This window comes from Brassica napus, chromosome C4 (assembly GCF_020379485.1).
Source record: "Brassica napus cultivar Da-Ae chromosome C4, Da-Ae, whole genome shotgun sequence".
Lineage (NCBI taxonomy): Eukaryota > Viridiplantae > Streptophyta > Magnoliopsida > Brassicales > Brassicaceae > Brassica > Brassica napus.
This window is the reverse complement of record NC_063447.1, coordinates 42,840,480-42,852,693: the sequence shown is the minus strand read 5'-3', so window position 1 is coordinate 42,852,693 and position 12,214 is coordinate 42,840,480. Positions and strand designations below refer to the sequence as shown.

The window sequence follows — 12,214 nt, the reverse complement described above, 5'->3', positions numbered from 1 at the left end:
CTCCGAAGTCGGTTAAATCGACTACAAGGCCAACTCCAGCTAAATCTTCTGCTGCACTTAAGTTGCCGGATGTGCTTGGTTGTAGTGGGTCTTCCAGCTCAGAACTTCCCTGAACTCGGCCTCTCGGGTTGAGTCTTGTAACAGTAACCCATGGATCATCTCTGTTCCTTACCCGGGGGTACTTGATATAACAAACCTGTAACATTTAGAAAAATTATAAATTAATACACATGATGATGAATCATTCTGAATAATTAACATTTAATTACCTGATCGGCCTGAGAAGCAAGAATGAAAGGATCATAATATTGCAGCTTTCGCCTCAAATTTACTGATGTAACACCAAATGCATCTGTTCTCACACCTCGATCTGGAGTGTTGTCGTGCCAATCACAATAGAAAACAGTACAGCGCAATCCAACCATGCCCAAATACTTGATTTCCAAAATCTCATGTATGTGTCCGTAGTATACATCATCTCCTGATGCAGAACAAACGCCAGCATCATAAGTCGTACTCGAACGTCTCCTCTTCTAAGTTGTGAATGCATATCCTCGAGTACAAAATCTCGGATATGACTTCACAACAAAGTTTGGTCCAACGACCATCTCACGTATCCAATCGTCAAATGTTTCACCTCTGGCCAAACCAGCAGACACCTATTAGTAGCACATATATATATGTTATATCAATAAATGTGAATTAGTATAAATATGTGATAAAATATATTTTAATTTGTTTAAAGAACTCACATAAGTAAACATCCATCCAGTAAATTCTCTCTGCTTCATTTCTTCTAGTTCGTCCTCTGTGGCGTATCTATACTCGAACCGCTTTTCTGCCATGAAAATCCTGTATATGATGACAATAATGTAATTAATTAAGATTTAAATTTCAACTTGTTAAAATAAAAATTTGTAAGCTCATTTATTTACCTCTCATATTGAAGAACGTCTTCGCAGTTGGTGAGCAAATATGTTTGCAAATGACTGCGCTTCTGCACAGTAAGTCGACGGTCCTTTGGTTTTCCGCTAAGTCGTCCAACGTCTGTGAAAATGTTTGGAACCGTAACATGATATGTTGCCCGTTCGCCTCTATCATCATGCCGAGCAGGTCTTCTGTTTTTGGTCTGAACTTCTGCTGGAAAGTAGTACTCGGCAAAGTTTGAAGTTTCTTCATTGATCATCTGTGCGACTATAGAACCTTCCACCCTACTTAAAATTTTCACCATCTTCTTCAAATGGAACATATACCGCTCATACAGATACATCCATCTATACTGCACAGGACCACCAAGTTCCAATTCTCTTGCCAGGTGAATAACAAGATGCTCCATAACATCAAAAAATGAGGGAGGAAATATCTTCTCAAGGTTGCACTGAATCACGGCTATGTTAGTCTTCAAATTTTCAATACCTTCAAGAGTCACTGATCTCGTGCATAAATCGCGGAAGAAACCACTTATCCCTGCAATTGCTTCATGAACATTTCATGCTAATAGTTCCTTGAAGGCGAACGGAAGGAGGCGCTGCATTATTACATGGCAATCGTGGCTTTTCAAGCCAGTAAACTTTCCTTCCTTGCTGTCGATACAGTTACGCAAATTTGATGCGTAACCGTCTGGAAATTCCACATCGTTTGAAATCCAATCAAAGAACGCATCTTTTCCCTCTGCATCAAGTCGGTATATGGGAAAAAGAGCCTTACCATTCTCATCAACATGAAGTTCTGAACGAGCACATATATCGACTAAATCCAGTCTTGACTTCAAATTATCATTTGTTTTACTTTGAACATTAAGGATCATGTTCATGAGATTGTCAAAAAAGTTCTTCTCAATATGCATGACATCTAAATTATGCCTTAGCAGATGATCTTCCCAGTATGGCAGATCCCAGAAAATACTTTTTTGTGCCAGTTATGTAGTTCTCCAACAGCATCTACCGGAAAACGCTCAAGTCCACCGACGTCTGGCGTCCTTTCTGCACCAAAATCTCTTAGTTGTATCTTCAAATCTTTCCCACAAATTTCCGGAGGTGGACTGTCAAACACCCTCTTGTTCTTCGTAAACAAATTCCTACTCCTACGATATGGATGATCAGGTGGTAGGAATCTCCTGTGACAGTCAAACCAACACGTTTTCCTTCCGTGTTTTAGTTGGAAAGCATCAGTGTTATCTTGACAATATGGACATGATAGCCTTCCATGCGTTGTCCATCCAGAAAACATACCATATGCTGGAAAATCACTTATTGTCCACATTAGTAGTGCCCGCATTTGAAAGTTTTCTTTATACGAAACATCGTATGTTTCAGCACCTTGAGTCCATAGTTGTTGCAACTCATATATTAGTGGCTGAAGAAACACATCAAGTGATCTCTTAGGATGCTCTGGTCCGGGAACGAGAATCGAGAGAAACAAAAACTCTCGTCGCAAGCACAAGTTTGGGGGTAGGTTGTATGGTGTAAGAATGACGGGCCATAGAGAATACTGTCTTCCACTCTTGCCAAACGGACTGAAACCATCAGTACATAATCCAAGGTAGACATTTCTTCTCTCATACGCAAAGTCGGTATACTTTGATTGGAAATGCTTCCACGCTTTTGCATCTGAAGGATGTCTGATCTCACCATCTGTTGAGTGCTCTGCATGCCATATCATTGGTTGCGCTGTGCGTTCAGACAGATACAACCTCTGCAACCTTTCCGTCAATGGTAAATACCACATCCTTTTATATGGCACTGGAACTCTTCCACTCGTATCTTTATAACGAGGCTTTCCACAAAATTTGCATGTAACCCGCTGTACATCCGCCCTCCAATAAATCATGCAGTTGTCGCTGCATACATCTATTACCTGATACGATAAACCAAGACCAGCTACGAGTTTCTGAACCTCGTAGTATGAACCAGGAGCTACATTATCCTCGGGTAGAATACCTTTTACAAAATCAGCAATCGCATCCACACAGTCTTCAGCCAAATTATAATCTGTTTTAATGCCCATCAATCTTGTAGCAGATGATAAAGCTGAATGACCATCTCTGCAACCTTCGTACAATGGTTGCTTTCCAGCATCCAACATATCATAAAATCTCCTAGCTTGTGCATTGGGTAAATCTTCCCCTCTAAAATGATCATTTACCATCTGCTCAGTACCTACACCATAATCTACATTCGTTCTAATTGGTTCTTCTAATCTAACCGCTGGCTGAGGTTCGCTAGTACTACCATGTTCATAATCAGTTTCCCCATGATGATACCAAATTTTGTAACTTCGTGTAAACCCACTCAAATATAGATGAGTCCAAACATCCCACTCTTTAATAACCTTTCTATTTTTACAATTAGAGCAAGGACATCTTAACATACCTGTTTTTGCTTCCAGTTGTCGGTGAACTAACCCCATGAATTCGGTTATACCTCGTTGGTATTCTTCCGTAAGCAATCTCGTGTTCGGATCCAAATGAGGTCGATCGATCCAAGAACGAAAATAATTTGAAGAAGACATATTTTTTATGAATCAAATTCGTGTGTAAATAGAGAAAGAGGGAGGATGAAGATATGGAGTGGATGAAGAGGAAGAGGAGTGCTTGTATTTATAGTTTAAATCCTGCCGACAGACCGAGGAAATTCTGACGGAATTCCGACGGAAAAAGTAGTTCGTCGGAATTTCCTCGGAATTTTGTAAAATTCCCCAACGGCTCTCCAACGGCTATAATATTTCCTTGAAATTCATCGGTTTTTTCCGAGGAAAACATTTTTCCTCGGAATTTCCTCGGAATATTCCGGCGGATTGATATTTCCTCGGAATTCCGTCGGTATATTCCGAGGAAATTCCGAGGAAACCCAATTTTGTGTTTCCTCGGAACTTCCTCGGAAATTCCTCGGGATATTCCGAAGATTTCATTTTCCATCGGAATGTCCGTCAGAATACCGCTGTTTTCTTGTAGTGGTTGACTAAAACACACAGAATTATAAGGAGCAAGCCTAAAAGAAACATCCAATAATAGAAACGATAAACTAAAGATGTATGTTAAAAAATGAAGACATTAAAGATGCATGTAGGATAAAAAAATTACAAGAAAGAGAAAAAACTGGTAGTGAGAAAGATGTGAATTATTAGTCGAAAATCGTCCGTATGAAACAAGCTGTTTGCGACGAATAAGCCATTTTTCAAGCGAATTTCTGACTAAATTCCGACGGAATAATTCCGACAAAGTTCTGACGGACAAATTTCCGATAAAATTCTGACAGACAAATTTCCGACAAAATTATGGCAGAAATATTTCCGTCGGATACAAAATTTAAAAATCGTTTATAAGAAATATTTTAATTCTTTATATATAAATAAAATAAAATTTAAAATTAGAAAAATGTTTTTGTAATATAATTATTTTTAAAATCGTTTATAATAAATGCTTTTATAAATTTTTAAAAACATAAAACGTTTTATAAATTGAAAATATTTTAAGACAAAAAGAAAACGTTTTAATAAATTTTTTTTTAAAAAAAAACTATTTTGTAATTGAAACTATTTTCTAAAAATTGAAAAACGTTTTAATTAAATCTAACAAAAAAACACAAAAACCTTTTATAGATTGAAAAGGTTTTTAAAAATTGAAAAACGTTTTAATAAACTTTAGGAACCAGAAATGTTTTATAAACTATAACAAACTTAAAAACTTTTTATGAAAACTTAAAATGTTTTATAAAAATCTTAAATTGTTTAATAAAATCATAAAAACGTTTTAAAACAACAAAAATAATAAAAAATTGAAAACATTATATATATATATATATATATATATATTTGTGTGTGCTTAGAGAGAGAGGAGAAATGAGGAAGATGCAGGGGCTTACGTTTATGACGGATTACGTTCGTCGGAAATCCGTCGGAATTTTTATTTTGGCGCTTCGCAAAAAATTAGATGAGGTTTTTCCCGGGTAAATTTCAATTTTCGACGTTCCGACGAATATACCATTTTCGCCGAAAATTCACCATAATATACCAAATTCGTCGAAAAAATATTCGTCAGAAATTTCCGACAAATTTCCGACGAATTACGTATTGGGGTTTCGAAACATTACCAAAATAGACCGATAATAGCCATTGATACTAAATTGATGATTTTTAGGGGTTTATAATCTTCGTAATGTTTGAAAACACTTGAAAACACACAAATTAAAGATTGTAAGATGGATCACTGTAAAGTATTTTCTTAAGTGTATAAGTGTTAACGAGCAAGGTTATGTATCCATCGATGCATCCATCGCAAGAATATATATATATAGCTTTAAATAATTAAGGTACCATTAACCTATATTTATCACTTAATATATGTCATGGTGATCTTGTAGGTATCCGGTTTAAATTTTATTTTGAATATTTCTTATCTAAAGCTCAAGTTTGTCGAAAATTCGTCGAAAATTTCTGACGAGTTTCCTACGAAAATTTTGCAATTCGTCGAAAATTCTTCAAAAATTTCCAGGGAATAAATTCGTCGGAAATTCGTCGAAAATTTCTGACGAATTTCCTACAAATGTTTTGCATTTCGTCGGAATTTTGTCAAAATTTTCTGACGAATATCTGCCGAAAACATAAACCCCAAATCTATACTCTAAATCATTTAGTTTTCCTGGGGAGTCGTTGGTATTTCGTCGATTATTTCCGACGAGTGAAAATTCGTCAGAAATTCCTAGGATATTCCCGACGAAATATCGATGAATGTTAAAATTTCATATTACTCGTAAATTCTTCAGAAATTTCTCAGAAATTTCTGACAAATATTTCTTCCGTCAGAAATGACTATGTTTTCTTGTAGTGAACAGGTTATTCTTCTTCCTCAATCAGCTTACAAGTTGTATGCATCATGAAGATGTGAGATTACTTGCTCATGAGCTCGAGAGCCAAACCATCACGTGACCCATCAGCATTTTCCAGAACGAGATCCCCACTCTAGACCAAGAACCAGGGGCGGACGCAAGGCTAACGTTACAGGGTCATGTACCCCCGACTGATTTTTTAGTTTAGGTAACAGAACTAGTTAGGATGCAGAATTAGATTAATTTGTGGAATGTATATATTAGATTGCAAATTGGATATTGTTTTTAATTTTGTTTTAGATTTTGTTTGTAGATGACTCCTAGGGATAGAGGAGGAAAACGTCCATGCTATAGTGAGATGTTAGACACGGGACATGTTGGCCCATCCAGTTTATTGGGGCCTTTTCAGCTTCAAAAGTAGCCCCGGACTCGCAATGCAGCGGATGTTGCAGATTAGGCGGCATAACCTCGCGGGATTCCATATCCACTACCTATTCTGCAGAGGAGGAAGCAGAGTTAGAGAGAAGAGCCGATGTGAGCAACTCAAAACTCTTTTTCCCTATGGGTTTGTCCAATGTGATTTTCCATATTTAGGTTTTTTTTTTTGGTCAATCATATTTAGGTTTTTTAAGGAGGTAGATTTTCAAAGTATTGACATGAAGAAGAAGAAAAATGGAGAACAGAAACCCAAGAGAAAATAATATGGTTCAAGTTGGAACTTGGATGTACAAAGCAGATCAGTCGACCACAAAATGGTCAACAAAAATTGTGTGACCATAAGTTCATGAAATTGCTTGTGAATGTTGGGGAGATTGAAAATTTGAATCATATAGCTGTTATTTGTCCTATCAGCTCTGTCTAATTGTGTCTTTCTCTTGTAACAGATTTATATTAAGGAGAATAAACTTCTCTCAGTTTATTCTTTTTCTCTCTAAATTTTTGTCTTTCTGGTCTTAGACTTCACTTTTTCTTTCCCAAACTTTACATTCTCTCTAAACTCGTTACTATGTTCTTTATTCTAAACTCTTAATCAGTGCGGATGTAGCATAAGATTTTGGAGGAGGCAAATCACACATAAATATAAAAACTAAGATTAAAATGTAATTTTTAATAGAGAAACCGCAGCTAAAATTTGGGTATGTTACAAAGGACCTGAAATTTTCATGGGGTCAAGTGCCACCTTCTTAATTAATGCACGTACATCCGCCACTGCTCTTAATACGCAAATTCTAACAATAAACACATCTTGCTACCGCCGGCCACATGAAATGTTGAATATTTTCTGGATTTTCTTGGGTCCATATCAACATCTTTAGCAAAGTGGTGCTCAGTTCAGTAGCATAACTTTTAATTCTTACATGGCCTCTTTCAATTTTGTACCTTGAAATAAGGATATAAACGAGTGCGTGTTCTTATATCTGTAGGTTTGACCACCAAACTTTGTGCAAACGTGTTTAATTTTCTTAGAAACTTGTGAAGTGTGTATACTTTTTCTGAAGTACTTGACCTCTTAAAAATGTATATGGTATATATTTTGAACATTGCTCAACTGTCACGAAAAATAGCAAACATCCCTGGACACATAATTAATAATACAAATCATAACCATTATAAATATTAGAAGGTTTAAATTTCAAGTAATTGAATATCAACACAGTAAAGAATTAGTCAGCGTAACCAAAAGAATGCCAAAAATTACAGACAAACAAAAATTCTAAAAATAGGTCTGTAAGTGTAGAAATTTAAAATTATAAAGGAATGATGGCTAGTCAAATTAAAAGCTTTGGAGATACTCTGAAAAAAAATATAAATAACTAATCTTAGGACTGTTACATTTTATTACTTGAGTAATTAATTTAAAGAGATTTAAAAAAACATTCATGTTTAAAGAGAATTTAAAGTTACACAGGAAAATAAAGAAAAAATCTTCTACATTAAACAAATTTCGTGGAAAAAGTGAGTTGATCTTCAACTTAAAATATTAGGGTAAAATAGGATTCTGATTGCTAAAATTTATTCAAAAAATTAATATCAAAATCATTCACTCTTACATAACTTTTTCACAATGAAAATCAATCCAACATGAATAACACTAGATTTTAATCCACCATTTCAGATTTTGAATTAAATAACAATAGATTTCAAACTATTTAAATAAAAATAATTGTCGACCCAAGATCAATAACAATAAGTTTTAAAATAAAAATATTCTAAATATAAGAATCAGTTAAGAAAAAAAAACAAATATTGGATAACAATAGATTGTTCTGGGATTTAAACTCTATTCAGATTTATCAACCAATTCCCACCAATAAAACCCCAAAATCTATTTCAGTATCTGTTGGGAAAAAGATCCAATCCTTAATTAGATTTGAATAATAAACAAAATTAGAAACTGGGGTTTTCTTCAAATTGATGTGTCAACCACGTAGAGTTTCAATGAGAGTGATATGTTCAAATAAAAAAAAATTAAGCAAGATTTTTTTGTCTGGATTCAAATATGTAAATGATTCAAAATTAACAATCTCACTAGGATAAGACGTGCGCTTTGCGTAAGGTAAATTTATATGAAAATTATTTAAGAAATATCGTATGGAAAAAAATTTATATTATTGATCGAATTAATATATTTGGCTCTTAAACAATTTTTTAAAATATTTTTTTGCTAATTACATAATTTGTTTATTAATGAACCGATCTCATTTTTAAAAATATTTTAGGTCAAAAAATTATTTATCGCATAAAAACCTAACGTTTAGGCCGAAAAGTCTCATGCCTACTATTTAGTTACAATGAAACTATGTCAGCTCGGTTTTATATCAAGATTTAGCAATTTAAATGTTAATTATGGTTATGAGAAGTTTACGTTCACGTGTCAATTCTATCTATCTTCGATATTTTTCTCTTTTTTGTGTCATTTTGGTTATTGCTCGATATAAATATTTATTTTTGAGTTTATTCTCATTTCTTTCTTTTATTTTGGCCTGAGATTTAGAAAATGTTTAAGATTCAAAATTATTAAAGAGATACATACTTAGGTTAAGATCTGCGCTTTGTGCAGAATAAATACTTATTTTATATTTTTCTGCATATTATAAAATAATAAAATAATAATTATATATTAAATGACTAAGAAATCAGTTACTATTATGTAATAAATTGGCTTGCACATATAAATCAAATGGCCGCTCTTGTTTATTCGCAATCATTTTAGAATAAATAAATCAAAATAATCAATATTATCTATCGCATATGATATATAATTAAATTTAAACGATATGAAGTATATATATATTAACATAAACACCTATTAAAATGAAATCATTTATTTATATTATTTTATTATCTTTGTATCTTATTATAGAAAAAAATTTAAACATTGATCACAAAAGTTTATGTGAGATTTTTAACAGTTTTAGTAATTTATACTCGTTTTGAAAAATTCAAAATACAACATATACAAAAAAATCTAAATTTTTAATATATGATTAATGTAATTGTGTAATTTATTTTATTAGTAAAAAATTAAACAAAAATAATAGAAAACATACAGATTATTAGCAAATCTTCATTATTTAAAATTATTAATTACTATATATATCATAATCACATTAGGTAATTCCGTAGGTTTTATTTAAGGAAATAATATATAATAAATATTCATCTTACTTTAGTTAATATCATATGATATCATATACTGTAGTTGGTATTAAATGTTTCTAGTGAGATATAAAAATCGAATTAGATCAACATGTTTTTCAATTTCAACGTGAGGCTGATACGTAGAACTAATTAACTACCTAATTGATTGACACGTAAGCAAAGAGTATTTTTTAATTATTACAAAATTGAGATTACATTTTTTCAAATGTTTCTCAATTAATATATATGAGATACGTAGAAAGAAATTCACATATTTGAGGTGTCAAGTGACCACTAGATTATAGTTGGGCCCGTCCGTTGTAAGTTATCTTGGAAATTGATAGTAAGTTTAAAGGTTTTTGTGCTCTGTTGCTTTATAAAAGAGCAAACCCATGTCCGAGAAAAAAAAAGTAAAACCCTAATCCCATTGAAACAGAGAAAGAGGAAGATGGTTTTCTTGCCAGATGATCTGTGTGCAACAATATTATCGAGACTACCGATAAAAGTCTTCACAAGTTTTAAACTGGTTTGCAAGCAATGGAACTCAGTTGTTGACTCTCCGATTTTCCGCGAACTTTTCATAGCTCAACACCAAAACACTCAATCTTCTTCATGGTCGCTCATCATGGGTGCAGTTGATAGGGTAGAGTTCTTGGCTCACTACAGATGCAACACTTGGGGACTTCAACGGTCTCTAGACTCCTACATCTCCTCTTTCATTGCCTACAAGTTCGAGAACCAGAGACACAATTACCGACGAGGCAGCGTCGTGGCATACAGCGATGCAGGGTTTGTTTTGATCGATGTATCATCTTACAGCGATGCTGGGTCAACTTTCGAGAAACGATCCTTGTGTGTGGCTAATCCAGTTTCACAGGAATGCATTGAAATTGATGCTCCTAAAGCGTTTGAAAATAGTGGAATTTTCTGGCCTTTAGGAATCGCCACACGAACTAATAACGGCGTCGTTACAAGTTATAAAATTGTTGCGTTTTCATCTGAGATATACGTTGAGAACTTAGGTTTGATGATATATTCATCTGAGACAGGTTTGTGGAGTCGCAAATTGCATCTCCCTTCTAAGTCTGAGAGTTGTCCCTATACAATTAGCTTGAACGGAAATCTTCACTGGCTATCCCGGAATAATGATGAAGTTGTATCTATGGATTTCAACACCACTAACATGGCATCTGGTCCATTCCGTTACACGGCTTTCCCTGATTTAGAAAAACGTGTCAAATTCACAAGAGCTTGCACAACTTATCAAGGAAGTCTCATGTATATGAACATAGTCTCTCAAGTTGGAAGTGTAGATCATAAGTTATGTGTATGGCGGCTCAAGAGCTGGGAATGGCAACTAATATCTAAAATCTCTACGGCTTTGACTGAGATCAAATTCGATTATATTCCGTTGAGAATTAACCCTTGTGATGCTACAACAGCCTACTTTCTCAGCCAGAAGCACCAACGTTTGATAGCTATTAACTTACGCAATGGTGAGCGTATGCTCCAAAGGGAGTTGGAACGTCGCAGCGGTGGGCGCATTCTGAGATCTCTTCACTACCCGCAAGGTTCTTATTTTTACTCATTCGTTCTCCCACAGTGGCTGTATCGGTTACCCAGGCAGCACGGTGAGAAGAGTATTTTACTGACATAAAGACATGAAGACATGAAAGGAGAATAAAGAAGAGAAGTATCTGGGCGAGTTTAAACTAGTACAAGACTTGAAGAAAGAGTATACAAGACTTGAGAAGTAAGCACAAGACTTGAGAAGTAAGTCTGTCCAGACTTGAGAAGTAAGTGTTCAAACTTGTCATCAGAAGTCAAAGGAGAAATCTGAGGCAAGAAGGATATTTAAGTAGAAGAGTCACATGTTCTACTTAAGGGATGGTGGCCTAGTTACCGTTAATGAACTGTCACTATTTCTCGGCCAGTCCAACATAATTTATTCTATTCTTCTTGTCTGTATACTCCTTGTTGAGTATTTAAATAGTGTATGCTACACATCTGAATGAACTAAGAAAAAAAATCCTTCTTTACTCTATCTCTCTTACTCTTGATTTCTCTTCTCACTCTCTCTCTTGTTCTTCACTTTGTTTTTCATTAACTTTCATGGTATCAGAGCTTTAAGCTCCTGATTACCTCAATTACTTCCGCAAGCTTACTCTATTTCTCTTTGTTTCTTGATTCTCTGGTTTTTATTTCACAAATTTCTCTACAGATTTCTTTAATCCAGTGGATAAGAAATTTGAGTTCTTGAGTGTTCTTGAGTATTTTCTTCAAATTTCTTGGCTGTGCTCGCTCTGTTCTGTCTCTAATCTTATTTCATTGAGAGAAATGGAGCAGTACAGAGCAATTCACATTCCAGTCACACTCAAGGGACCAGGAGACTCTATTACCTGGTCTAGGATGGCCAGGACAGCCCTTGGAGGTAGAGGTCTTTGGGAGCATGTCTCTTCAAGTTCAGCTCCAAAGCAAATCACCCAAGGAGAAGATGGCAAGGAGGTTGTAGTGGTAGATGAAGGCAAATGAGTTCAGGAAGATCTCATGGTGATGTCTACCTTGCAAAGCTCTCTTGATGGTCCTTTTATGGACTCTTACTCACACTATACCACCACAAAACAGTTGTGGGATACTTTGCACAAGGTGTATGGCAACACTTCAAATCTCACCAGAATCTTTGAAGTGAAGAGAGCCATTAACAACTTACAGCAAGAAGAAGGAGACTTCACCAAGCACCTTGGGAA

The 12,214-nt window shown here is 34.7% G+C and overlaps 1 protein-coding gene across 1 annotated transcript; it reads left to right on the top strand.

Annotated features, from left to right (window-relative positions):
• The first annotated feature begins 9,606 nt into the window (after positions 1-9,606).
• LOC106429414 (putative F-box protein At3g28280) lies at positions 9,607-11,896 on the top strand. Its single transcript, XM_013870161.3, has one exon. The coding sequence runs from the start codon at positions 9,916-9,918 to the stop codon at positions 11,122-11,124; it is 1,209 nt and encodes a 402-aa protein (XP_013725615.1). The 5' UTR covers positions 9,607-9,915; the 3' UTR covers positions 11,125-11,896.
• The last annotated feature ends 318 nt before the right edge of the window (positions 11,897-12,214 follow it).